Genomic DNA, 22,926 nt, shown 5'->3' with positions numbered 1-22,926 from the left:
AGGGCATTCAGGTGGTACCACTGTATGCCTAAGTGCATGCACCTACAAAACAGCCCAGACTCCGCTGATTGCTCACCCCCTCCAAGCTGGCCGGTCAGACAGATGTGCAGCAGCACTTTAAGGATGAAAACAAGCCATGGCCACTGCCATAAAGGCACAGAGCACAGATCTCAGACTGGGGTTCTCCTGCTGGCTCCCCTCCTGAGCCCCAGCCTTACAGTAGCTGTCCCTGGGGGGATGCTGCTCCCCACCTCTGGGGAGAAAGGGGCCCTTTGAGCCCTGCCTGGACCCTCACCACCCAGGCACCGCTTTTCCCTGGGTCTGTGTTGTGGTACCAGGCTGGTCCCCAGGTCCCTGGCAGCAGCAGAGGGGTCCCAGCTGTGTCCAGGTTTCTGCAGCCTACCCACGCTGCCACCTCTGAAGTTCCTGTGGGTGAAATGTGGTTGTCCTATGAGTCGGCAGCATAGAAAAGTCAGTGGGGAGGACAGGGAGGGGGATGATCCCCAGCATGTTGCTTAAATGCTGCTTAGGACTGGGCTTTTTTCTCTCTAAATACTTAAATCCCTAACCCTGCTGCCACGGGCTGCCCAGGCAGTGCCTTATGAGAGCTAGGCACACGCGGCGGTGTAGGTGACTGGATTTGAGAGTCAGACCTCCCCTGCAGGACTGACGGATGCTAAAGGCCCATGAAGTCATCACAAAGACTGTAAAAATACCCCGAGGATGTTGTTAAACAAGCTTCCAAAGGTCGTGACACGTTCCTCACACCTACAGTTCACTTTCCTCTCTCTTGTCCGAGTCTTGGTGGAGACTGTCACTACTGGCAGGGGCTTTCCCATGACACCAATAAGCAGCATTTAGAGGGCAGAGGCCTGTCACACCTGCCCCCCATCATGCAAAGAAACCAAAGAGAAGCACGCTTGGACCCTCACCCTCGGCCCACCACCACGGGGGTGCAGGAACCAACGTGCCTCCCCCCCCCGAAAAGCTGCTGCCCCCCGTGCCACCTGCCCAGGGCTCGCTCCATGGCCGCACTAGAGGCTGCACGGGATGCTGGGCTCCCGGGGGGTCCTTTTGCTGCCAGAAGGGCAATTTGCAACCATTACGGGTTTGATTTTAGAAAGGATTTGTTTTCCCACAACTGAAAATATTAAATTTTAATTGCTTGTTTGGGTGGGGTGGGAGGGTGGGACGGAGGGCACGTAGGCTGGGTGCAGAAACCAATGGTGAAGCATTGAGCAGATGCAAGAGGAACAACAGAGGGCACCAGAGATTTGACTGTCCCAAAGAGGAGGTAATAAATTAAGCACTTTTGGAGAACAAGAGTTCATTGCTGTGCTTCAGCTCTTCTGAGCTGTTGTCAGCAGCCTCCTGGGTGGCCGTGCCCTGCACAGAGCATCATCCTGCACCCACAGCCTCGGCAGATCTCTGCCACTGCGACCTTCCCAAGGACCAAACCCAGCAGGCAGCCCCACAAGAAGCAGGTAACTTTTCATTCTTCCTGCACAGGTGTGTGGCAGTGTGCTCTGTTTCCTCAGCTCGGGAATGAAGCGCTACCCAGCGCTGTCCTTGATATCATACATTGGCACGCAGTTGCCTTGGCTTCCTCCTGCCTTCACAGATGTTGTGCTTTGCTGTTTGGCACCCACATGTGCTATTCAGGGAGGTTTCCATCCCTTGCTGTGGGCTTGTACCAGTGCCTCTCACTGTGCACCTGCTGCAAGCATAGGGACACTGCTCCAGGCATGCCAAAGCAGGAGACCTGGGAGATCATTGCAGGCTCAGCAGGCTCGTGAGGGATTTGAGGGGTTCAGCTGCTACTTGGGGCAGCTCTGTGCATGCAGAGAGTGGCTTTGCCACTGCAGGGTGGTCGCAGTAGGCTGGCAGGGAACAGCTGGAGGGGATGTGGTAGGACCTGGGAAGCTGGCAGCTCAGGAAAAACAGGACACTGGTTGCATGGTAGTCCTTTCATTAATTCCACCCTGAAAATTGCAATGTCCTGGTATTTCTGTAATGCTACACCAGCTCTGGTGCTCAGGCAGGTGCTGAACTTTCTTCTGACATTGCTGGATCCGGCTCCCAGTCACAGGTACTAAAAACATTTCACTTAGTTCATGCAGTCATACGCTTGCTCTGCAGTTTAGATATTAAGACTCAGAAAGCGCTGACTTATAAGGCAATGTATTTACAAGAGATGACAGGAATCTGTGTGTTTTCTTTCTCTGCCTCACTGTATACTCTTTCTTGCAAGCTGCATACTGAGTCTGATTCATCCTCCACGGTATCTTTGCTGCTAGCAGCTGCCCTGCACTATTTAAAGGAATACCAGGAGATAGGCTAAAGTCTTGGATTTGTGTCTTTTGCTCTGGTAGCATTTTGGCTTCCTGTTTCGAAGGTTGAGATCAGACAGGTGTGCTCATTTTCCCTTCTGTCTTTTGAGACCAGCTGGCAGTGCCCGTGAGGGGCCATTCCTCCCTGCTGCCCCCAGGAGGAGCAGGTGGGTGCTGGGGGCCACCCCCAGGAGCAAAGCCACCAGGGCTACACCACAGCCAGAGGGGCTTGAGTCCTGTGTGGGTCCATGGGCCTGACAAGACCCACCGAGGCCATGGGGTGGCTTTGACAGCAAGGCAAGGGTCTTGGAAAGCGAAAGGGGAATGCTGCCCAGCTCTGCTGTGAGCTGCCTTAATGCAAGAGAGACAGTATCTCTCCAATAGGGACTATGAAATTGTCAGCCTGTTTTGGAGACTCTCTGCTGTTGCCAAAACCCTGAAAGAAGGCTGGAGGGAGGGCAAGCCAGGCCTGAGGTCAGAGGGAGGCTGCCACCCCGCAGCAGCTGCAGGAGGGGTTTGACTCTGCAGTTTCGGGTCAGCTGGCAGAGAACAGTGCTGCTTTGGTGGCCGAGGGACATGGCGTGCCGGCGAGCCACTGAGCTCGTCAGCCCTGCGGGTCTGCCCGTGCGCCCTCCCCAGACACCCCTGTGCTGTATGTGCAGAGCTCTGGGGAGTGCTGTGTGGCACCTCGTCCTGCCAACAGCCCCCGCGCGTGGTGCAGGGGGGCGAGGAGCCGCAGGGCCATGAGCGAGGGCACTGCAGCAGGACCCGTCCCAGGGGACCCGTCCCTGAGCTCGGTCTCTCACCTGCACCATTCTCTTGCAGGGACAGCCTGCCATGGAGAACTGCACTGATATCAACAGCGTGCTGCAGAACGGTATTTTGCTCTTTCAGCTGATCGTCTACATCCCAGTCCTCTCCTTTGGGTTTGTGCTGAACACAGTCGCCTTCTGGGTCTTCTGCTGCAAACTCAAGAGCTGGACTGAGACCAGGGTGTACATGCTCAACCTCATGGTCACAGATTGTTTCCTGCTCTTTGCCCTGCCTTTCATGATATATTTTACCAACAACAAACATCCCAAAGACGAGTTGTGTTTTGCTGTACAGATGATATATTTTACAAACAGGCCTATGAGCATCTACATCATCATGCTGATTGCAATCGATCGATACATTGCAATCATATTCCCTCTAAAAGCAAAAACTCTTCGATCCCCACGGAAATCAGCTTCTGTCTGTGGGTGTCTTTGGATAATACAGATGATTTATTCCTACTACCAGCAAAAATTTCAAAGTAAAGAAAATTATTGCATTCAGAGACTTTCTACTGAACCTAAGTATTTAACATTAGTCTCCATTTCCTTTGGATTTTTTATTCCTCTAACGATTATAATTTTTTGTTCAGTAAAAGTCATCAAATGTCTCAAAAAGAAGATGGCCAGCAGCTTTCATGAGACAAAGTTAATCCAGAAAGCACTCCACATTGTTTCTGTGAATCTGTGTGTGTTCACCATATGTTTTTCACCTATCTACATCACACTGCTCCTGCGGTTCATAGCAGAGGTTGCTAAAGCTTGTTCTCCGCTCTCAAAAATTAGAATCTCTATTCAGATTTTTTCATGCTTAGCTAATATCAACTGCTGCTTGGATGCATTTTGCTATTACTTTGCAGCCAAGGAATTTCAGGAATTTTCCTCTCTGCTCCCCACTTTTATATTGAAGAGGTCTAAGGTGAATCAAAGCCAAGAGTTACAGCAACCCACTGAGGAAGTGATGTTATAAAAAAAGGTTTAGTGCACTATAGATGTCAAGAGCCACAGTGCTGCTGAAGTTTTGAGGGAATGGGGCTACCTACAGTATTTGCAATCCTAGGTATAGGCATACCTGCAAAAAGGGGTCTCCTAGTCAAGAGGGAGCTCCACATGGTATGGAGAACAGCTGATAAGGCCATTGTTTTGGCCACGTGCTTATTTGTACATATCATGCAGCTAAACATAAGAAACTTAGCACCTTTACAGCAATGAAAGAAACCACTTCTACTACTGTAACTTTTGGTCATTGAGGAAAAAGAAAAAAAAAAAAAAAAAAAAGGTAAAACCACTGTAATACAATGTCAAGCCTAGTATGCCTGTGTCACTCACATCAAAGAAGTAACCTGTGCAGTGGTAGTTTCCCACCTAGCTATAAAGTGTCAATGCCTACAGCTATGACCAGGATGCAACTATCACTGTGCATGGGGTAAACCACAGGAGTCAGGTAGTGGCATGACACCATTCTCCTATTCCCGCCATGTAACACGTTTATTAGCTTACAGCAACACCTCGACATTTGTAAGACAAAAATCATTGTGGATGTAAATAAAGCTATTACTGCAAAGTATTGTGGGCCACATAACAGACCCTTAGGAGCACAACATAGCATGTGTGTATCAAGTATAAAGCTGTGAAGACCTCACATCACTTAAATTACTTCCATAAGCCCTGGTGAAGGCTTTCTGCTATATTTCAACAGGGTCAAATCTTTAATGAGTGTCCTGTCTGGTTAGAGGGGAGCATAGAATCATAGGATAATTTACACAGTGAACAGGGAAAAGACCATTAGGACCATCAAGTCCAACCATTGTGTTACACTACCAAGTCCACCATTAAACCATATCGGTAAGTGCCACATCCAAGTGTCTCTTATATACCTCCAGGGACAGCATCTCCCTGGACAGCCCGTTCCAATGCTTAACCACCATTTCCATGAAGAAATCTTCCTTACACCCAATCTAAACCTCTCCTGGTACAACTTGAGGCCGTTTTCCTCACATACCATCACCTGTCACCTGAGAAAGAGCCTGGTGGCCTGAAAGAGCACACCTCGCTGCAACTTCCTTTGAGGTAGTTACAGAATGTGATGAAGTCTCCCTTCAGCCTCCTCTTCACCAGCCTAAACAACCCAAGTTCCCCCAGTCACTCCTTCTATGTCTTGTCTTCTAGTCCCTTCAACAGCTTCACTGCTCCTCTCTGAACATGTTCCGGGAGCTCCTTCTTGTCATGAGGGGCCCAGAACTGAACATAGTTCTCGAGGTCCAAGCTCACCAGTGCCAAGTGCTTTTCTGAACTTTTTGTAAAATCTAAAGTGCTCCAAGGCTTAGAAACAGTAAATATTCTTTCGCTAGAAGAAAAACAAAATAGAAGTAGTGGAAAAAGTGTGCAAACTGCTCTTACTGTGTAAGTGATGTCTGTTAAAGTCAGCAAGAGCCCTTTGCCTCACAGGGAAAGGTCTCCTGGCTTCAGTTGTGGATTTTCTACTTGTTATCATAGTTTCACATGTTGCTTTTGTAAGTGAGTTGGACCCAGCAAGACCACACAGCCTTTAAACAAATTTTAAAATCTCTTTGAAAAACACAGGGGTCCACATGCATTCCTGCATTACTGTCTCATTCCTAAAAAGTTACCACACTAGCACTGCCTAGGAAAGGGGCCAAAGCTGGAAGTGAAGGGCCTGGTGGATCCAGCTGGAGGCAGTGCTGAGGGAAGAATAGGTGCATGCAGCTGGGAAATCTGGGCTGGCTCTGATCCTGCTGTGTACAGGTCCATCCAGGACTGTCCTCACCTCCTGTCTGCACAACTGATGGCTCTCAATTCACCCAGACCCTCCTATTCGTAGCCACTAACTCTGACACCTGTGCACTGCACCTGAGTCCCGCTCACTCAGGATCCTGAGGTTTTACAGGTTACAGTACCTGCAAGGCTTTTTTTTTTTTTTTTTTTTTCCATAATCAACCCTCCTTAAACATCCATGGGACAAGGTATTTGAAGGTAAAGGGGCCCTGGATAGTTGGTTAGTATTCAAGGACTGCTTTTTCCAAGCTCAAGATTAGAGCATCCCAACACATAGGAAGTGAAGAAAGAGAACCAGAAGACCTGCACGATTAAACAGGAATCTGCTGGGCAAACTCAAGTCGAAGAGGAGAGTCTACAGATCATGCTGGCCACTTGGGAGGAATGTAACACCATTGTCAGAGGATGTAGGGAGGAAACTAGGAAAGCTAAGGCCTCCCTAGAATTAAACCTTGCGAGAGGGGTCAAGGACAACAGAAAGGGCTTCTTTAAATACACTGCCGATAAAACTAACACTAGAGGCAATGTAGGCCCACTGATGAACAAGGTGGGTGCCCTGGTGACAGAAGAGAAGGCGGAGTTACTGAATGCCTTCTTTCATAGAATCATAGAATCATAGAATATCCTGAGTTGGAAGGGACCCTTAAGGATCATCAAGTCCAACTCTTGACACCGCACAGGTCTACCCAAAAGTTCAGACCATGTGCCTAAGTGCACAGTCCAATCTCTTCTTAAATTCAGACAGGCTCGGTGCAGTGACCACTTCCCTGGGGAGCCTGTTCCAGTGTGCAACCACCCTCTCTGTGAAGAACCCCCTCCTGACGTCCAGCCTAAATTTCCCCTGCCTCAGCTTAACCCCGTTCCTGCGGGTCCTGTCACTAGTGTTAATGGAGAAAAGGTCTCCTGCCTCTCGACACCCCCTTACGAGGAAGTTGTAGACTGTGATGAGGTCTCCCCTCAGCCTCCTCTTCTCCAGGCTGAACAGGCCCAGTGACCTCAGCCGTTCCTCGTACGTCTTCCCCTCAAGGCCTTTCACCATCTTCGTAGCCCTCCTCTGGACACTTTCCAACAGTTTCATGTCCTTTTTATACTGTGGTGCCCAGAACTGCACACAGTACTCGAGGTGAGGCCGCACCACTGCAGAAACAGCGCAGAAACAGCGCTTTGTTTCTGTGTATACTGCTGGAGGCTCTCCTGAGGAGCCCCGTACCCTTGAGGCCCTGGAGGAACTTGGAATAAAGGAGGAATTTACCTCAGTGGATGAGGACTGGGTTAAGGACTGGTTAAGCAAGCAGGACATCCATAAATCCATGAGTTCTGATGGGACACACCTGTGGGTGCTGAGGGAGCTGGTGGAAGTAATTGCTAGGCTGCTCTCCATCATCTTTGGTAAGCTGTGGGGAATGGGAGAGGTGTCTGAGGACTGGAGGAAAGCAAATGTCACTCCAGTCTCCAAAAAGGGCAAGAAGGAGGACCCAGGTAACTACAGACCAGTCAGCCTCACCTTCGTCCCTGGTAAGGTGATGGAACAACTTATCCTTGGTGCTGTCTCTAGGTGTATCAAGGATAAAAAGGTCATTAGGGGCAGTCAACATGGCTTCACTAAGGGGAAGTCGTGCTTGACCAGCCTGATAACCTTTTATGAAGACAGAACCAGGTGGATAGATGATGGAAAAGCAGTGGACGTGGCCTATCCTGATTTCAGTAAAGCCTTTGACACCGTCTCCCACAGCATCCTCGCAGCTAAACTGAGGAAGTGTGGTCTGGTCGATCAGGTAGTGAGGCAGACTGTAAACTGGCTGAAGGGAAGGAGCCAGAGGGTTGTGGTCAGTGGGACAGAGTCAAGTTGGAGGCCTGTATCTAGTGGAGACCCTCAAGGGTCAGTACTGGGACCAGTATTGTTCAATATATTATATTCATCAATGAATTGGAGGAGGGAACAGAGTGTGCTGTCAGCAAGTTTGCTGATGACACGAAACTGGGAGGAGTGGGTGACAGGCCAGAAGGTTGTGCTGCCATCCAGCAGGATCTCGACAGGTTGGAGAGTTGGGCAGGGAGACATGTAATGATATATAACAAGGACAAATGTAGAGTCCTGCATCTGGGCAAGAACAACCCCAGACACCAGTACAAGCTGGGGACTGCCTGGCCGGAGAGCAGCGAAGGGGAAAGGGACCTGGTGGACAGCAGGGTGACCGTGAGCCAGCACTGTGCCCTTGTGGCCAAGAAAGCCGATGGCATCCTGGGGTGTATCATAAGGGGGTGGTTATGGTTGGTAGGTCGAGAGGGTTCTCCTCCCCCTCTACTGTGCCCTGGTGAGACTGCATCCGGAATATTGCATCCAGTTCTGGGCCCCTCAGCTCACGGACAGGGAACTGCTTGAGAGAGCCAGCACAGAGCCACAAGGATGATGAAGGGAGTGGGGCATTTCCCTTACGAGGAAAGGCTGAGGGAGCTGGGTCTCTTTAGCTTGGAGAAGAGGAGACTGAGGGGTGGCTTTATAAATGTTTATAAATATGTGAAGGGTGGGTGTCAGGAGGACGGAACCAGGCTCTTCTTGGTGACATCCAATGACAGGACAATGGGTGCAAGCTGGAACACAGGAGGTTCTGCTTAAATGTGAGATGAAACTTCTTCACGGTGAGGTGACAGAGCACTGGAACAGGCTGCCCAGGGGGCTGTGGTGTCCTTCTGCGGAGACATTCAAAACCCACATGGATGCGTTCCTGTGTGACCTGATCTGGGTGTTCCTGCTCCAGCAGGGGGACTGGACTAGATGATCTGTCACGGTCCCTTCCAATCCCTAACATTCTGCGATTCTGCAAATTCTTGTATCCTCTGCAGGTGCATGAACCAAGATACACAGACTTTGCTATTTCAGGCCAAAAGCTACTGCCTTCTGCTTACATTTAAACCTTCAAAAAATGCAAGCAGCCTCCAAGGGACCCCTGCAAGCACCAAGTCAGCCAGGAAGCACCAGATCTGCTGTGCCCTCCCCGTAGCATCTGCACAGAGATGCACAGGCTGAGCCCTTGGGTGCTGATGCTGCAGGAGGGGCCACAGCACAGAGCCCCCCGAGCACACTATCTGCCATGGCTCAGTTCCTGTGTGGCTCTAAGAAAGAGGAAAGGGGAAACAGGCTCAACAGCCAGGGTCAGTCACACCGTGGGGCCGATGCTGTTAACCTAATGCTGCTATTTCACAGGCTTTCCATGCTAAAAATAGGACCCATGTGCTCTGCTCCCAGACCCATAGTTTCATCGTGGTCAAGATCTGCTGTTGCAACACTGCATCTTCCTGTGAGAAAACGAGGGAAGAAAACACACCAGATGAGGCTCTGCGGGACAGGGTGAGGCAGTGCCCTGTGTCTCTCTGCCCATGAGGAGGGCACACCAGTACCTCCCTCACCTCTCCTGAGGCCCTGTCCCGTCACCACGTGCCAGCAGTGGGAGGCAGAGGACACCAAGACCCTGGTAGGCTGGTGTCAGTAAACATCCCTGGGGAGCACCGTGTGTGCTGCAATGCATTTCATCCTGGCACTGCTACTCAGCGATGCCGTAAGCACCCAGACCTCACTGCTGGAGAGCTGCCAGAGAGGAAGTGAGAAAACAGCACGAGCGTCATCGGTGCCGTGCCATGTAGTAGCAGCTCGCGGGGCTGATGCAGGCTGAGAGCTGCGGAGGCAGGAGAAAATGCCAGGCGAGCACATTGGGTTGTGGTAGAAGTGGTAACACCTGCAGGGGGACGCAGGAAGGGTTCTGGGAGCGGCCACGTGTGCCATGGAGCAGCTGATGGGCAGCCAGAAAACTGCAGGGATCCTGACCCGGTGGTGTTCAGGAACCTCCAGGAGCCATGCGAGGTCTCTGCAGATTGCACTTTGTCGTAGCTTTGCCTACCTGTAGCTGATGCTGAGTTGCTCTGCCATATCCTGGTGAACCAGCACGTCACAGCCACCTGCTTTGTGCCTGCTGACAGTCCCTGCCTTGAAGCCTCTCAGGGCTGACGACAGAAGTAGCTGCCATCGCCTGGTGTAGGGTGACTGCAGCACTGAGCTGTGAATGGGAAGCGTGGTGCTGGAGGGATGCTACCAACTGAGTGGCCTCCAGGGTTGATTTTGACTGCCTGTGGTTAATACTGGTAGTGATTGCCTTGCCATGGACCAGAGGAGTGTGCATCATCCTCAAACGCTGTCCAAAAAAAATAAGTGGTTTCTGTAGATTGCTGAAACTATCAAAACTCAGGAACTGGATCACTTTGAAAATGACAGCACTAACAAGGGTCATGACATGGAGATGATGGTGGTTAGGGATCAAAGAGCTGGGTGTACTAATAGGTCAGCAACTACCTATAAGCATTCTCCAAAGGGCAGCCACAAGAAAGGCAAGAGAAGCCTTAGGAGAGGTATTTAGCCAAGTCCTATGCTGCCTGTACATCGGCAAGGAGTTAATCTCAAAGGTTGGGTTGTAACGTGCAGACTGACAGTGCGCAAATACCCCCAGAAGCTGCTCTTAGACCTGGAAGCAGATCCTAAGATCTTAGAACCAGAAAGCTGGAAGCGTTTGCCCAAGACAGCTGGTAGCAAGAGCAGGGCCTTTGAACTTGCTGAACAAGAGCTCAGATGAGCTTTCCTTGCAGGTGGGGTTGCAATAGGATGGCCACCAAGGAGCCCCTGGCCAGCAGGCATCTGCACCCCAGAGCAGACACAAATTCGGCAGGTCACAAGGTCACGGTGCCACGTTCTCTCAGAATTGCTGGCTGAGGAGGACTATGGGAGATGAGACTTACCGTGATTCAGACTGAAACTGAGTTATGAAAAACTGTCTGCAAACCACAGCACTCACCTCTCCAACAGCTCTGAGAATGGGACCAGGGGCCAGCCGAGGCTGCTCTGTCCCGGGGCTCAGCACAGTGATGGCGTGTGGCAGTCCCGATGGCAGAGAGAGGACCTCAGGGATCCTCCAGGATATTTCCCCTCCAAGTGGGTGAGGAAGGCCGACGGGCATCGCCCAGTGAGGCGTTGGGTGCTGAATGAACCCAAGAAGAACCCAAAGCCACTCCATCACCAGAAGAACTGCTGTGGTGCCACATGGCAGGCAGGCTCCTCAATCAACAGGGGGTGGTACAAGCCATGGCAGTGGCAACAGAGGAAGCTCAGCCCTGGGGAAATGCGTTGAAGACGGGCGGGGGTGCTTCCTCCACCAGCCTTGCTGCTGCCACAGCCACCAGCGAGTGGTCATCGCAGAGCACCTTGCTAGTCCCATGCCAGGAGCAGCGCTGCAAGGGATCATCGCACCTGCAGGCCACCCTGCAATGGGTCGAGGAGCAGCCAACCTCTCCGAGGACAGCGAGCAAGCAGGTAATTCCTCCTGGCTATTTGCTGACATGGTTATTCGAGCGTTGCAAAAGGCATTGCCTACCCCTATCCATGGTGGGACACCTAAATGGTGGCAGAGAAACGGAAAGAGGGCTGGAGACTGTATTTTCAAAGGCTCCTTTTGATATTGGCCACAGTAGACGTGCATTGGATGCTTAAGGGCAGTCTTAGCCTTTGCTCAAAACTCATTCCTTGCATCCAGAACACAGGGCTGCTGCAGGTATCAGCTACAGCCCATTCCCTCCCCTCTGAAGAGGAGGTCTCACAGCAATATCACTCGGCAGCATTGATTTTGAAAGCTGGTGAAGAGATGCAGCTCTTGTAGATGCTGCGGCACTGCCCTGGAGATTTTTAACCCAGAATATTTTTGAGCCCCAAGAATCCGCACACATGGATCCAGGTTTCCTTTGCAGGAAACTCCACAGACATCACAGAACTCCCATATTTTTTCTGACCGTGAAGGGTCACACCTAGATTATACTCTTGCATTAACTCCTCCGCAGCAGGCGGGTCAACAGCCCTTACACGCTGGGTGAAGAAAACACCCAGCAGACCAGATATGTACAGCTCACTACTTTATTTCGCATGGCTGCTGATCACAACTCTTGCTGTGTCTTTTTTTTTCCCCCCCTTAGAATTTGGCAGATTGCTCTAACATGAGATTAAGACCGATTTGCAGAGTCCTTAGAAGGCAGCATGCAGCCCATGGTACTCTGCTTCTTCCTGCAGACTACTAAATGTTACCGCTGAATAAAGGATGCAGTGGCAGCCGAAGTAATAAGAGATGTACTAATAATTGCTCTTACCACTAATAAGAAGTGATGACAGCTCAGGACTGAAGGAGAGGACAGTTGTCCCTTTGCAGCATCTCTCCCACAGCATTTTGAGTGGTGAGGAAGCCAGCTGGCTTCTCATGAGCACCACGATAAAGGGAGAGATGAGACCTGGGTTTAAGCATACCCTTCTCATTAAAAACAGGCTGTAACAGCCCACAGAACTCCCAGCTGCAGGATCCCCCTTTTCTGGCTGTTCTGAGCCTGGCAAAAACAGAGGCAGAAGCATTTTCCAGCGTTGCCCTCTGCAACCAGTTTGTCCTGCACAGGATGCAGTGAGTCTGCTTTTCTCTCCTCCGTGGCCGAGGTCCCTCTCCTTCTTTATCCCACTGGGTACCTGCAGACAATTGTGCTCCGCAGCAGCATCTCCACAGTCTAGTTTTCACTGCGGTAAAGTTCTGAGGCTCATGAAATGCTCCCCAAATTAATCACCAAGTTAGTCAAGAGTCTAGCATCTAAGAGGTTTAATCCACTTTTCCAGGAACTGTGCCTCTGAATATCACCACAATGAACCAGAACAGCTGCAGTATCACAGTCTATGAAAACTTCCCGCTTGTCCAGCTGGGTGTTTACATTCCAGTTTTGATTTTGGGCATTTTTCTGAACGTGTTGGCACTCTGGGTGTTCTGCTGCAAGCTCAAAAAATGGACAGAAACCAAAGTATACATGGTCAACTTGGCTGTGGCCGACTGCTTGCTGCTCTTCACTTTGCCTTTTAAAACATTATCCAATTTCCAACACATGAAGGCAGGTAGATGGTGTATGATTCTGGAAAGTGGCTATTTCATAAACCGCTTAATGAGCACCAGTATCATCACTGTCGTGGCAGCCGACCGGTACCTTGCCATCAAGTATCCTTTGAAAGCCAAAGTGCTGAGGTCACCAGTGCAGGCATCTTTTGCATGTGGATTTCTTTGGATAGTCATCATCTCTGTGATGTCCCTTATTAAAATGATAGAGAATCGAGAGCAAGATGAACTTTGTTTCGAAAAATCCTCTGTTAAGCCCTCAGTAACTGGTCTGTGTGTTATCATTGGAGGGTTTTTCATACCACTGATCATTGTGATTTATTGCTCCGTACAAGTCATTGCAGAACTCTTGAAAAAGAAGAATGAAAACTGTCACGAGAAAAAGCTCATCAGGAAGGCTGCCTACATTGTGACTGCAAACATGGCAGTGTTCACCATATGCTTTTTGCCTCTTTACCTTGGACATCTCCTTCGCTTTATAATGGACTCCATCAGCTCCAGCTGCCCTGCCATACAGAGGGTTAACAACTTTGTTCACCTTGCCTCGGTCCTTGCAAATACAAACTGCTGCCTCGATGCTATTTGTTACTACTTTGTAAACAAGGAATTTAAGGAAGCATCTCCCAAGCTAGTGAAGTCCAAATCTGAATCCACTGAAGATGCTGAAATTCATCTTCCCACGTATTAGAATAAAATGCATGCGGCACACATTTTTGGTGTCTCCATATGCAACTGGTACTCAATAAAAGGCTCAATATTAACACTGAAAGTGTTGAAACTTTTTTTTTTTTTTTTTTTTTTTTTTTTTTTTTTTTATGTGAGTGTGATGGAGGAACTTCCTGCTAATGGGAAAGATTCAGATAAATGAAAGTCAGCCCTGATTCAGACAACCACAGCAGCCCATATCATGATGCAACAATCCAGATTACCACTACAATTCTCTGTCATATGCAAATTTGAGTAAAATGGTAGAATTCTACTGCAAAAACTCAAATTTTTCCCCAAACCCCCGAACAAGTACAGACAATGGTAAAAGTTTCTTCTGTCCATCCCCCTGTCTAGGGCCAGCTTTTATGCAGTTGTGACAAAGAAACAGATTTTTTCAAGTATCAAAAAACAAAACAAACTCAAAGTGAAACAACTGCAGAAAAAGGTGGATGTGTTTATGTAACAGGTGTCTTTTCTTAGTCGTAAAAGCAAAATCACAGTAGCAGAGGCACATGTAGCCTGCTTTTGTCAAGTTTACAGCATAATTCAGACCATACAACAGCTACAAAATGGTCATCAATTACAAGAAGAGGTCAGAAGAAACTGCAATTACTTGTACTGGGGGAAAAGCTTCACACTGAGTGCATTTGAGTCAAATGACATTAAAACTACTATCCAAAGAGCTGGGGTGGCTGGGTGGGAACGAGGACACTGTAAACGGAGTCTATTCAACATTATAATGCAATTAATTGTCTAGAGAAAGTAGCAGCATGTTTTTCCAAAGTATCCAATGTAAATAAAATTGTGTTACCGGCACAGAGCACCATCTCTTCATGAGTTAAATGGAAACAGTGGGGATCTAGTGGTTATAGGATCTGGGTGGTCCCCAGGGAGGGAGCTCATTGCCTCTGCTGTCCAAGCAAAGGGCAAGGAGTATGAGCTGCTACGGAGACTGGGATCTTCAGAGGCAGGCCACCCCATAACCTGGAAAGAGCTGAGTAGGTAAAATGGCTAAGCAGCCCCCCATAATGATGCTCAGGCAGCACACAGATGTCCCAAGATAGGATGTAGAAACCAGGTGCACACCTCCACCCACATCTCCTGAGCATGGGCTGGGCTCCCAGCTGCCTGTGGGCAGTGGGCTGAGCCCTGCTGCCACCGCAGCAGCTTCACAGCCCCACACCCTGCGCAGCTTCCACATCTCCTACTCGAGGCACATGCCAAAAGGAGGAAACTGCTCAAGGAGAGGCCCTTTTGCAGACAACCACTGAGCAGAGCCATCCATTCACCTGGGCGGTGGCTGCATTGCTGCCCAGCAAAGCCCATACAGGATGAGATCAAAGCCTTGGCAGCTTCTTGGAGGGGGGGATGCAGGCTTCTCATTCAGGCAGAAATGGGGAAATCTGCTCTGTCACCACGAAAATCTGTGAGCAAGGTCCAGCCTTTGCTCACAGCACAGAAGGGTGGGGGTTTATATGAGGTTCTGATCACAAAATAGACCTTTTAAGGAGGCTGCTTTCTCACCCCTTCTACCCCCAGCTTTTCTTTACAAAGATCAAAGCAGCAACAAACAGCACTGTGCACGCACAGATGGGTATCTTCTGCACCAGCCCAAGGTGCAGCACGGCCCTGGCACTGATTCCACACTGCTGAGACTGGTGCAGCGGGGCTCAGTCTTTGCCTCGGCTGGACCTGTGTGCTGATGGGCAACACATGCACAGAATACCTCTTTAATTTGATGGACTGTTTCCAAGCAAAACTAAACACATCTTTAAGATTTCCACACACCCTGTGTGGGATTTGTGTGCAGAGGGATCAGTGATTTGAAAGATTACCTGATTGCCAGCGTGTCTTTTTCTGCACCTTCCATCCCACCAACATGAGGTGAAAGCACTGTACAAACCAAACAGCTATTTTAGATGCAGCAAGAAAAAAAAAAAAATACTTCTCCTCCAGTAACCACTAATTACATGGGTGGAGGAGACACAAAGCTGCCTACAAAAAAAAAAAAACATTTCCGAGCAGATTCTGCTAACCCATCTTGCTCCAAATAACACCCCTTATCTAGCAGCCACTCGCACAGAAAGGCATACCGTCAACGTTTGGTCAAAGATGGCCAAACTTCCTAACCACAGAAACCCCACATCAAAGCCCCTGTGTGGCAGCAAGCCCTCAGGTGCTCTCTGGGGGCTGGAGAGGGAGGAAGTCTCGGAGGGCAGTGGAAGAGACGGGTGGGTTGTGCTGGTGCAGGATGATGCTGAGCAAGGAGCACAGGAATGGTCTTCACCACCACAGCAGATCTGGTTAGGACCCCTGCCACTTCTAATGACTGCCCGGGAGCAGCTGGTTAGTGAGGGCAAACAGGAGGGAAAGCAGGTCTCAGTATCAAAAAAGATACTGTCCTTCCAAAATAGGAACCAAACCTCCGTTCACTATTTGAGCAGGGGCTATACAAGGGCAGTAATTGGTTGTGCTGGGGCTGCGATACCTGGCACAGACACCACATGCAAGATGGAGAAACCCACTCCAGGTCCCCAGACAGAATGCTGGATTGTGCTGTTCTGTTTGCTCACCTTCTTGTGGTTGCGTCGTTGTGGTTTTGTCTGCTTGTTTGTTTTTACTCCTCCCTACCTGGAGCTTTTTGGCTGCCTTAGTAGAACTGTCCTCTGCATCCATAAGCACCTGGCCGAGCTCTCCAACACAGAAGGACTAAGGGATGTATTAAGCAGTGAGGAAGCAGCAGCAATCTGCTATCTCCTGATGTTTCTGATGAACTCAGCAACCTTCAGGAGATGAGGGGGATGTGAGCACTTGCTGACAAGACACTGTTTCCTCCACCACCACCTGGAAAGCAGCCAGCCCCACCCCACCCAAAGGTAGACCATAACCATAACAGTGGGGCAGGCCTTGCTTGGCTTGCCTTGACCTCTCTGTACAAACCTGGCGATTTCACCACCCCCACCAAGCTTTCGAATATGCACAACTTTACCTCCTCAGCACAAGATGTGCTCTGCCCTACGGACTTGACAGATTTCTGTGGTGCCAAGTCTGGACACCACCACCCCTGTGCTTTCCAAGCAGTGGGAGCACTGGTGCGAGGCCAGCAGCCTGTGCCACGCACGACCACATCCTGCCCTCGGGAGGCCGCCCGTGGCGTCCCTCCAGTCACAGGCAGACACCACCGTCTTGCACTGGCATCTCCTACGTGACATTAATTCCGATTCTACAAACCCATGACAGAGCTGGACATAGCCAGTTTCATCCCCTTCAGAAGCACTGAAGGGATTGGTTACCAAAAAAAAAAAAAGAGTCACCTGAAAGCATGCACGGAGCTGCTGCAGGGCACAGGCTGGGACACAGACACAGCGTGGGAGCACGTCCAAAAATCCCTCCAGCATTCGTGCTGTTGCTCACAGAGCTTCAGTAATGTCTCACAGCAGTTTTCTTGCCGGGGGCTTTCCGTTACTGTTACACTTAAACTGAACCCCGCTGCCAAGCACAGCGTCGGGACAGCTGACTGAAAAATGAGAGTTCAGTTGAATGTCAGGTGTGGGGGGGGAAAGTGTGAAAGCTGTCGCCGAAAAGCTGTGACATGCTTCAAAGACGCTTTTGTCTAAGAAAGAAAGAGGTCACTTCTGGGGAAGTGAAAATCAGGGTGGCTCACAATTGTTAGCCTGAGATGGGAGCATTCCTACAAGTCCTGAATGAGGGCCCAGAAACAGCTCTGGGTTACTCTGAAGGGATGAGCTGTCCGGGGCAGTGAGCGCACGCAGGGGCTGGAGACAGCGTCTGAGCCCAGGTACTCCTTGCCTTCGGTGAAGGTGCTAAGAGGCTGCAGCAGCTGCAGCCCTGTATCTCAGAAATGCTGGCAGTGATTTGTTGGTAGCTTTACCGATGTCAAAACTCTCATGCAGCTTCTGTCTGGTGACGTTTTCCTACCAGGATGGAGGAAAACCTTCATGCTGTTGCCTCTCTGGCCCTCAGCTTTCAATCCAGGCCCCCTGCTTCATGTTGGGTGGAAGTTTGGCACAGATATTTCATGCATAACTTTTATCAAACTCAAAAATTGCAACAGCAAGTTTTTAGGTCTTTTGCCCTTGTGGGTAACAGGCCCCAAAGTCACATGGTTTAACCCTTGCCGTGTATTAATGCATAAAAATGAGCTCAGAAACACCACATTTCCACCAAAGTCATGTCGCACCAACCAAGAACTGAAGGACCAGCCTTTCCCATCAGAGAGGCTCTGTATCACAGCTCCACCATGGAGACAGCACGTTTCAGGAGGGCTGGGCACCAGCACGCACACTCCACGTTGGTTGCACAGCTCCTCCACCTTGCCAAAGCTATTTCAGGACTTGCTTAAGTTAACATGTTTACACTTCTGCCTGTTACAAATATTATTTAACAATTTCTTCTGAGAATAGCCCTAGGGGGCGGAAGGAAGGGGACTGTACAACCTTATCTGGTTTCACAGCACAGAGGCACCAACGGGTGACTGCTCAGCAGCCATCACAGGCAGGGCAGCCTGGCCAGGAGAGCTGCTGAAGATCAGGAGTGATCTTGGGGCAGGAAGGAAGAGATTCTTCTTTCACCTACAATTTTATGGTAAATCAGATCACTATTACTTCCCCATGACTGTCCTGCCACAACAAGAAGCTGCCTATATGCCTTATATCACTGTCACAGAGGAAAGAATTGGGGGTCCAGGACCCACGGGAATATCTAACCTCAGAAACTTCTGCATTAGCAATTACCCTTTCCAGAGAGCTTACCGTGCACAGCTTTGCTTTCTGTATGCCCGGCATTTACTTCTCAGAAGCTTTCTATCCTCAGGTGGCTCTGTCCCCAGCAAAACCAGCTCTCAGCAGGGTCACCCAGGCTGTCTGTCTGTCCAACATTACCACCATACACCACAGGCTGGGCTGGCCTGCCTGTGGATGGCCACGCAGGATCCAGCCTCTTGCCAAAACCACACGTGCTCCTCTGCCGAGTGAGGGGGATCCCCTCCCCTGAACACAACCAGGGTGAGGAGGCGACGCAGGCTGCCAGAGCTGGAGGAAGCAGGGAAGGTGCCGTGCCCGTGGGGCAGCCTTTCCCAGCCTGCCATCGCCTGCCCCAGGGTGCCCAGCGAGGAAAGTCACACACAGCAAGAATTTCCACGAACATGAGGAAAACAGAGAGAGAGAAAGAAAGAAAATAATAATAAAACCAAGAAAACTAACCAACCTTCTGCCCGCGGGAAAGGTGATCCACATGCATGGCAAGTTCTTGGGCATGCAGGGATGTGGCCACCAAACTGGAAGAAAAGTAATATGCTTTAGAAGATGCACCAACATTTCTACCAGGCTTTTGGGCCCATCCTTTCTACATCCTGGCAAGTCTCCTCCCCATCCCCTCACCCTCCATTTATTTTTTTTCTGTAAATGACCCCAGAAACAGCTCAACCTTTCAGTACTCATTTCAGGGCACGTTCTGGTGGCCAGACCTGGTCACTGCTACTCGGAGTTATCCTGAGCAGTGTCAAGCATCCAGTCCCTGTGGGGGCCACACTTTCTTGCCCAGGACATTTTTTGACATGTTAAAGCTGCAGCAGAAAATGAGCTGATAGAAAGCAAAACACACACACAGCAAACGCAGAAATGAGAAGTACCCAACCGTTATCTGCCTTTGGCACTGACTCTCACATGCATTTCTTTCCTAATCTAAATCCTAGATATAAAGGTCAGATTAGGCTTATTAAGAAAAGGAACACCACAGTCAGGGAGCTTTTCATGAAGCCTGACTGCTCTGTGAAACTGCTACCACAGTTGTTAAATAAATACGGGTGGTGTGAGCATGCTGACAAACAGAATCATCACTGTGAAGTTATGCCAAAACAGAAGTTAAAACACGTGGTCATTTGTTTTAAGCCGCAAACTTGCAAAGGGCTGAGCTGTGCAAGCCTTTTTTTTTTTTTTTTTTTTTTTTTTTTTAATTTTTTATTTTTACCAAGGTGTGTTCAAGGATCAGAGCAACAGATGCCAGAGCTTTTCCTCAGGACTGTATTTACCCCTCTTGTTAAACATGTTTATAAACCATACTGACACAAGCATTAGGGAGCCTTGGTTTCATGAAAATCCAGTGCTGGTCTCTAAAAGCAGCAATTAGTGCTGTTTCTGGTGCAATTTCACCCATCCCTCCCATGTCAACACAGGTTCTTCACCGAGAGGGTGGTCACGCACTGGAACAGGCTCCCCAGGGATGTAATCACAGCACCGAGGCTGTCAGAGCTTAAGAAGTGTTTGGACTGTGCTCTTATTCACATGGTCTGAGTTTTTGGGTAGACCTGTGTAGTGCCAGGAGTTGGATTCAATGATCCTTACGGGTCCCTTCCAACTCGGGATATTCTATGGTTCAATGCTATGTTAAAATACTGACTGGGGAATAAATATTATGAATGCAACCCTCAGTCTCCAAGTAAAAAGTAAAATAACATATCAGTCACCAAAGAGAGAAAATACTGCCTTTTTCAGCTTTCTTCCCTGTGCTGTAGCAGACAAAAAGTAGCAGTGTGACATGAGGATGTAAGGGGAACAGAAAGCAAGTAAGTATCTATGAGAGAGACAGTGATGGAGAAACAACAAAGGCTGTGGCACGGAAAAAGGGAAGGACAAAAAACCTCTACATAAACTCAGTTCCTGATGCATAAGATTTGCAAAACTAGAGAAATTAGGAGTTCCCCATGACTAATGTTTCTGAACAGAGTGTATAGGTAGTTTAATATACACCTTATTTCATATAAATTGCTTAATTTTCTGGAGCTCCTGATTCAAAAATGTTCTGCACGAGCCTGAAGGTCTAGTAAACATTCTCCAGCTGGAACTTCTGGACTTAAAGTAGGCTTTTTTTTTTTTTTTTTTTAAACTTTGTTTTTGTTTGGCTGGTTTATTTTGTTTTCAATGCAGAGATTAATCACTGCATAGGTGATAAAGCTACCTTAACAAGTGCTTGTATGACCTGTGCTCCTAGACTTCTCATTGTTTGGGTCTTTCACGAACATCTGCTTCAGCCCCTGGTAACCAGAGCTTTTTCCTTTGGCTCAGATTTAACTCTGACGCACAATATCAGTGATCTCTGTGAGTACAGAGGTCTTGTTTGTGGGCACCCAGAGAAAAAGTGTAAGTGCATGAACCCCCTGCCTCTCCTGCTGACTGTGAGGAAGAGAGTCTCAGGGGAATCAGGCTCTCACAGTACAGGTCACCTCCCCAGAGACTTTTCCAGTTTCTGAACACTGGTGTAAGAACAGTTTCTGAGCTCAGGAAAAGTCAGATTTGCAGGGTACAGGAACTGTACTGCAAGGCTGGAAGAGAAAGCCATCCTTGCTGTGAAGGGCTGCAAGCCCACCAGATACTTTTTCCAGCTTACTGGGGTCTGTGGTTGGTTGGTTTTCCTTCGATGAGCAAATGGAATCACTTTGTAGATAAAATTATTTTAAAAATTAAGAATCCAAACACACTATTGACATCCAGCTTTTGCAGCACAGTCAGCACGTATTCTCCCTTATCTGCCAGAGCTTGGTGCAGCATCACACCAAGAGGTCAGCCGCAGCCAGCGCTCACCAGGTAGATCCTGCTGAGCAGGACACTGCTCTGAGTGGGAAACATTTGCACCCACCTGCAGCTGGCAAAAGCTAAAAATGGATCTGAAACCTGAAAGGCCCAAGTTACAGTTATGCTACGGGGCTGCAAAGAGGGCGTCAAACCACTAGAGGGAAACCTGACCTCTCTCTGCAGCGGTCTCCGGCACACCGGACACAGGAGAGGCAGAGGTTGGCTTCGGAAAGCAGGAAAAGGCATTTGGGGACAAACTTCAACTCAGCCCAAAAGAGAGTCCCTGGGAATTTGCACTTTTACTCAGATGAGAGATGAGATTTGCACTTTTACTCAGAGATTTACTCTGAAATGCCATTTAGAGGCACTCATGCAGCTAACCCCATGATCTTTACTGAATGGATATATCTAACATCTCTGGAAGAGAAAAATAACTTTAAAACTTGCTCATTTCCTAAATGGTGTTTTTAGACAGTTTCTTCCCTCCCACAGGTGTTCGCGTGGGTGACTTGGAAGACCTTGGCTCACCACAAAGCAACTGGATTTGGGGAAAGAAAGAAACCGAATTTGGGGTTAAATGAAAGGAAGGGGTAAGGGAAATGTGTGTGAGAGACAAATTATCCATAAGCTTCAGTTTTGATGCATGAAACATTCAGTTCCTCTGAAATGCTTTGTGCTCTTACTCTGCTCACTTCCATGAGGGACAGGGTGGGCAGCAGGGAGTACCCTTAAACAAGAAATACCATTTCTCAGAAGAATTCCCATCCTTCTCCAGAATGCTGCTCTAAACCGAAAATTCTCACAGGCATGTTTCTACCTGCAGTGATAAGGATGTGTTTGCTGGCTTCTGGAAAAGCTTTGTCTGCAATAGCAAACATTCTGCATGCAGGAAAACAAAACAAAACAAAAACAAACAAACAAAAAAAAAAACAACACTGAAATGGTATTGGGAAAGCCTGGTGTGTCACTGATGCGATGCACCTGGCCCTCAGCTAGTGCCCATGCCAGCAGCAGCACGGCCAGCTGCTGAGGGCTGGGGCCACCAGGCCCCGTGTCCTGCCAGACCCAGGTACCTTCAGCCACTTCGAGTGCATCGAACCACAAAAGCATACAGCCACCCAGGCACTTTGTGACAAGTGACTTCACGAGGATAAACCACCCGTTGTTTGAGTGCCATTTCCATGGAGCTGCTGTGTTTCCACGCAGCAGCTCTCACGTTTGCAAGCCAGCTCTGTCCAGCCTCACCTGCTGCACCTTTCTCCTCACAAACACCTGCCCAGCCCTAGGTCTTACCCTGGCATTCCCACCCTGTAACGAATGTCACTCAGTTATCAACACCTAGATTAATAAATAAATAAATAAATAAAATAAATAAAATGCATAATGTGCAGGCAAAGCCTGTGTGCCTGCGTGTGAAAATAAGCAAATGAGACTCGGACTCCACTGCTGTCTCCTTCCCAAAGATGTCTGCAGTGACAGGAACCAGCGTGTGCACCACTGCTGTAGCAGTGCAGCCGCTGTGGATCTGGGTGGAGCAGTTGCCCTCGCCACAGGGCCGGAGGCTTAGCTTCAGCACGAGGCTAAAAATAATAACTTCTGCTTCGCCTGTCTAAAGTGGGTCACTTTCACATCGTGCCAGCAAAGAGGCGTCGAAAAGAAAACGGTGTGGTTAATAGAGCTCTGGCAAGGCTGGACGAGCTTGTCCTAGCTGCTACTGCACATTTTTAAATGGGTG

At 49.2% G+C, this 22,926-nt stretch overlaps 2 protein-coding genes and 1 long non-coding RNA gene across 7 annotated transcripts in view; 2 read left to right on the top strand and 1 right to left on the bottom strand.

Moving 5' to 3' along the window:
* Positions 1 to 4,990, top strand: part of LOC309881454 (G-protein coupled receptor 35-like) — a 46,470-nt gene extending 41,480 nt beyond the window's left edge. Inside the window, exons 1-2 of one of the 2 annotated variants that reach the window (XM_082767433.1) lie at positions 1,023 to 1,484; positions 3,156 to 4,990. In XM_082767433.1, the coding sequence (XP_082623559.1) occupies positions 3,168 to 4,112 (945 nt within the window). In that variant the 5' untranslated portion in view covers positions 1,023 to 1,484; positions 3,156 to 3,167 and the 3' untranslated portion in view covers positions 4,113 to 4,990. Of the gene's footprint in view, positions 1 to 1,022; positions 1,485 to 3,155 lie in introns of those variants that run through there. The other variant, XM_082767434.1, reaches the window with a different exon arrangement.
* The window catches only part of LOC309881457, a 77,141-nt gene that overhangs the window by 10,654 nt on the left and 43,561 nt on the right, over positions 1 to 22,926 (bottom strand). For all 3 annotated transcript variants that reach the window (XR_014318129.1, XR_014318130.1, XR_014318131.1), the window contains one exon: positions 18,829 to 18,898. This is a non-coding gene — a long non-coding RNA (uncharacterized lncRNA). The remainder of the gene's footprint in view (positions 1 to 18,828; positions 18,899 to 22,926) is intronic.
* On the top strand, positions 10,724 to 13,666 carry LOC309881452 (G-protein coupled receptor 35-like). Of its 2 annotated transcripts, none has more exons than XM_082767431.1 (2): positions 10,724 to 11,294; positions 13,230 to 13,666. In XM_082767431.1, exons 1-2 carry the CDS (start codon positions 10,967 to 10,969, stop codon positions 13,580 to 13,582), a joined length of 681 nt encoding a protein of 226 aa, XP_082623557.1. In that variant the 5' UTR covers positions 10,724 to 10,966; the 3' UTR covers positions 13,583 to 13,666. The 2 variants fall into 2 exon arrangements, with proteins under 2 accessions (XP_082623557.1, XP_082623556.1); XM_082767430.1 differs by having other exon boundaries at positions 12,627 to 13,666.

The sequence above is a fragment of the Aythya marila genome, assembly GCF_965140915.1.
Source record: "Aythya marila genome assembly, chromosome: 9".
In the NCBI taxonomy this organism is placed as follows: Eukaryota; Metazoa; Chordata; class Aves; order Anseriformes; family Anatidae; genus Aythya; species Aythya marila.
The sequence above is the reverse complement of the archived record's forward strand: the minus strand, read 5'-3'. Positions and strand labels throughout refer to the sequence as shown.

What these genes read in the sequence shown, in the direction of transcription:
- LOC309881452 (XM_082767430.1), top strand. Translation starts at nt 10,967, where the DNA reads ATGAACCCAAGAAGAACCCAAAGCCACTCCATCACCAGAAGAACTGCT. An exon ending in CGAGGACAGCGAGCAAGCAG is followed by an intron (nt 11,295 to 12,626) that starts GTAATTCCTCCT and finishes CCACTTTTCCAG; the next exon opens with GAACTGTGCCTCTGAATATC.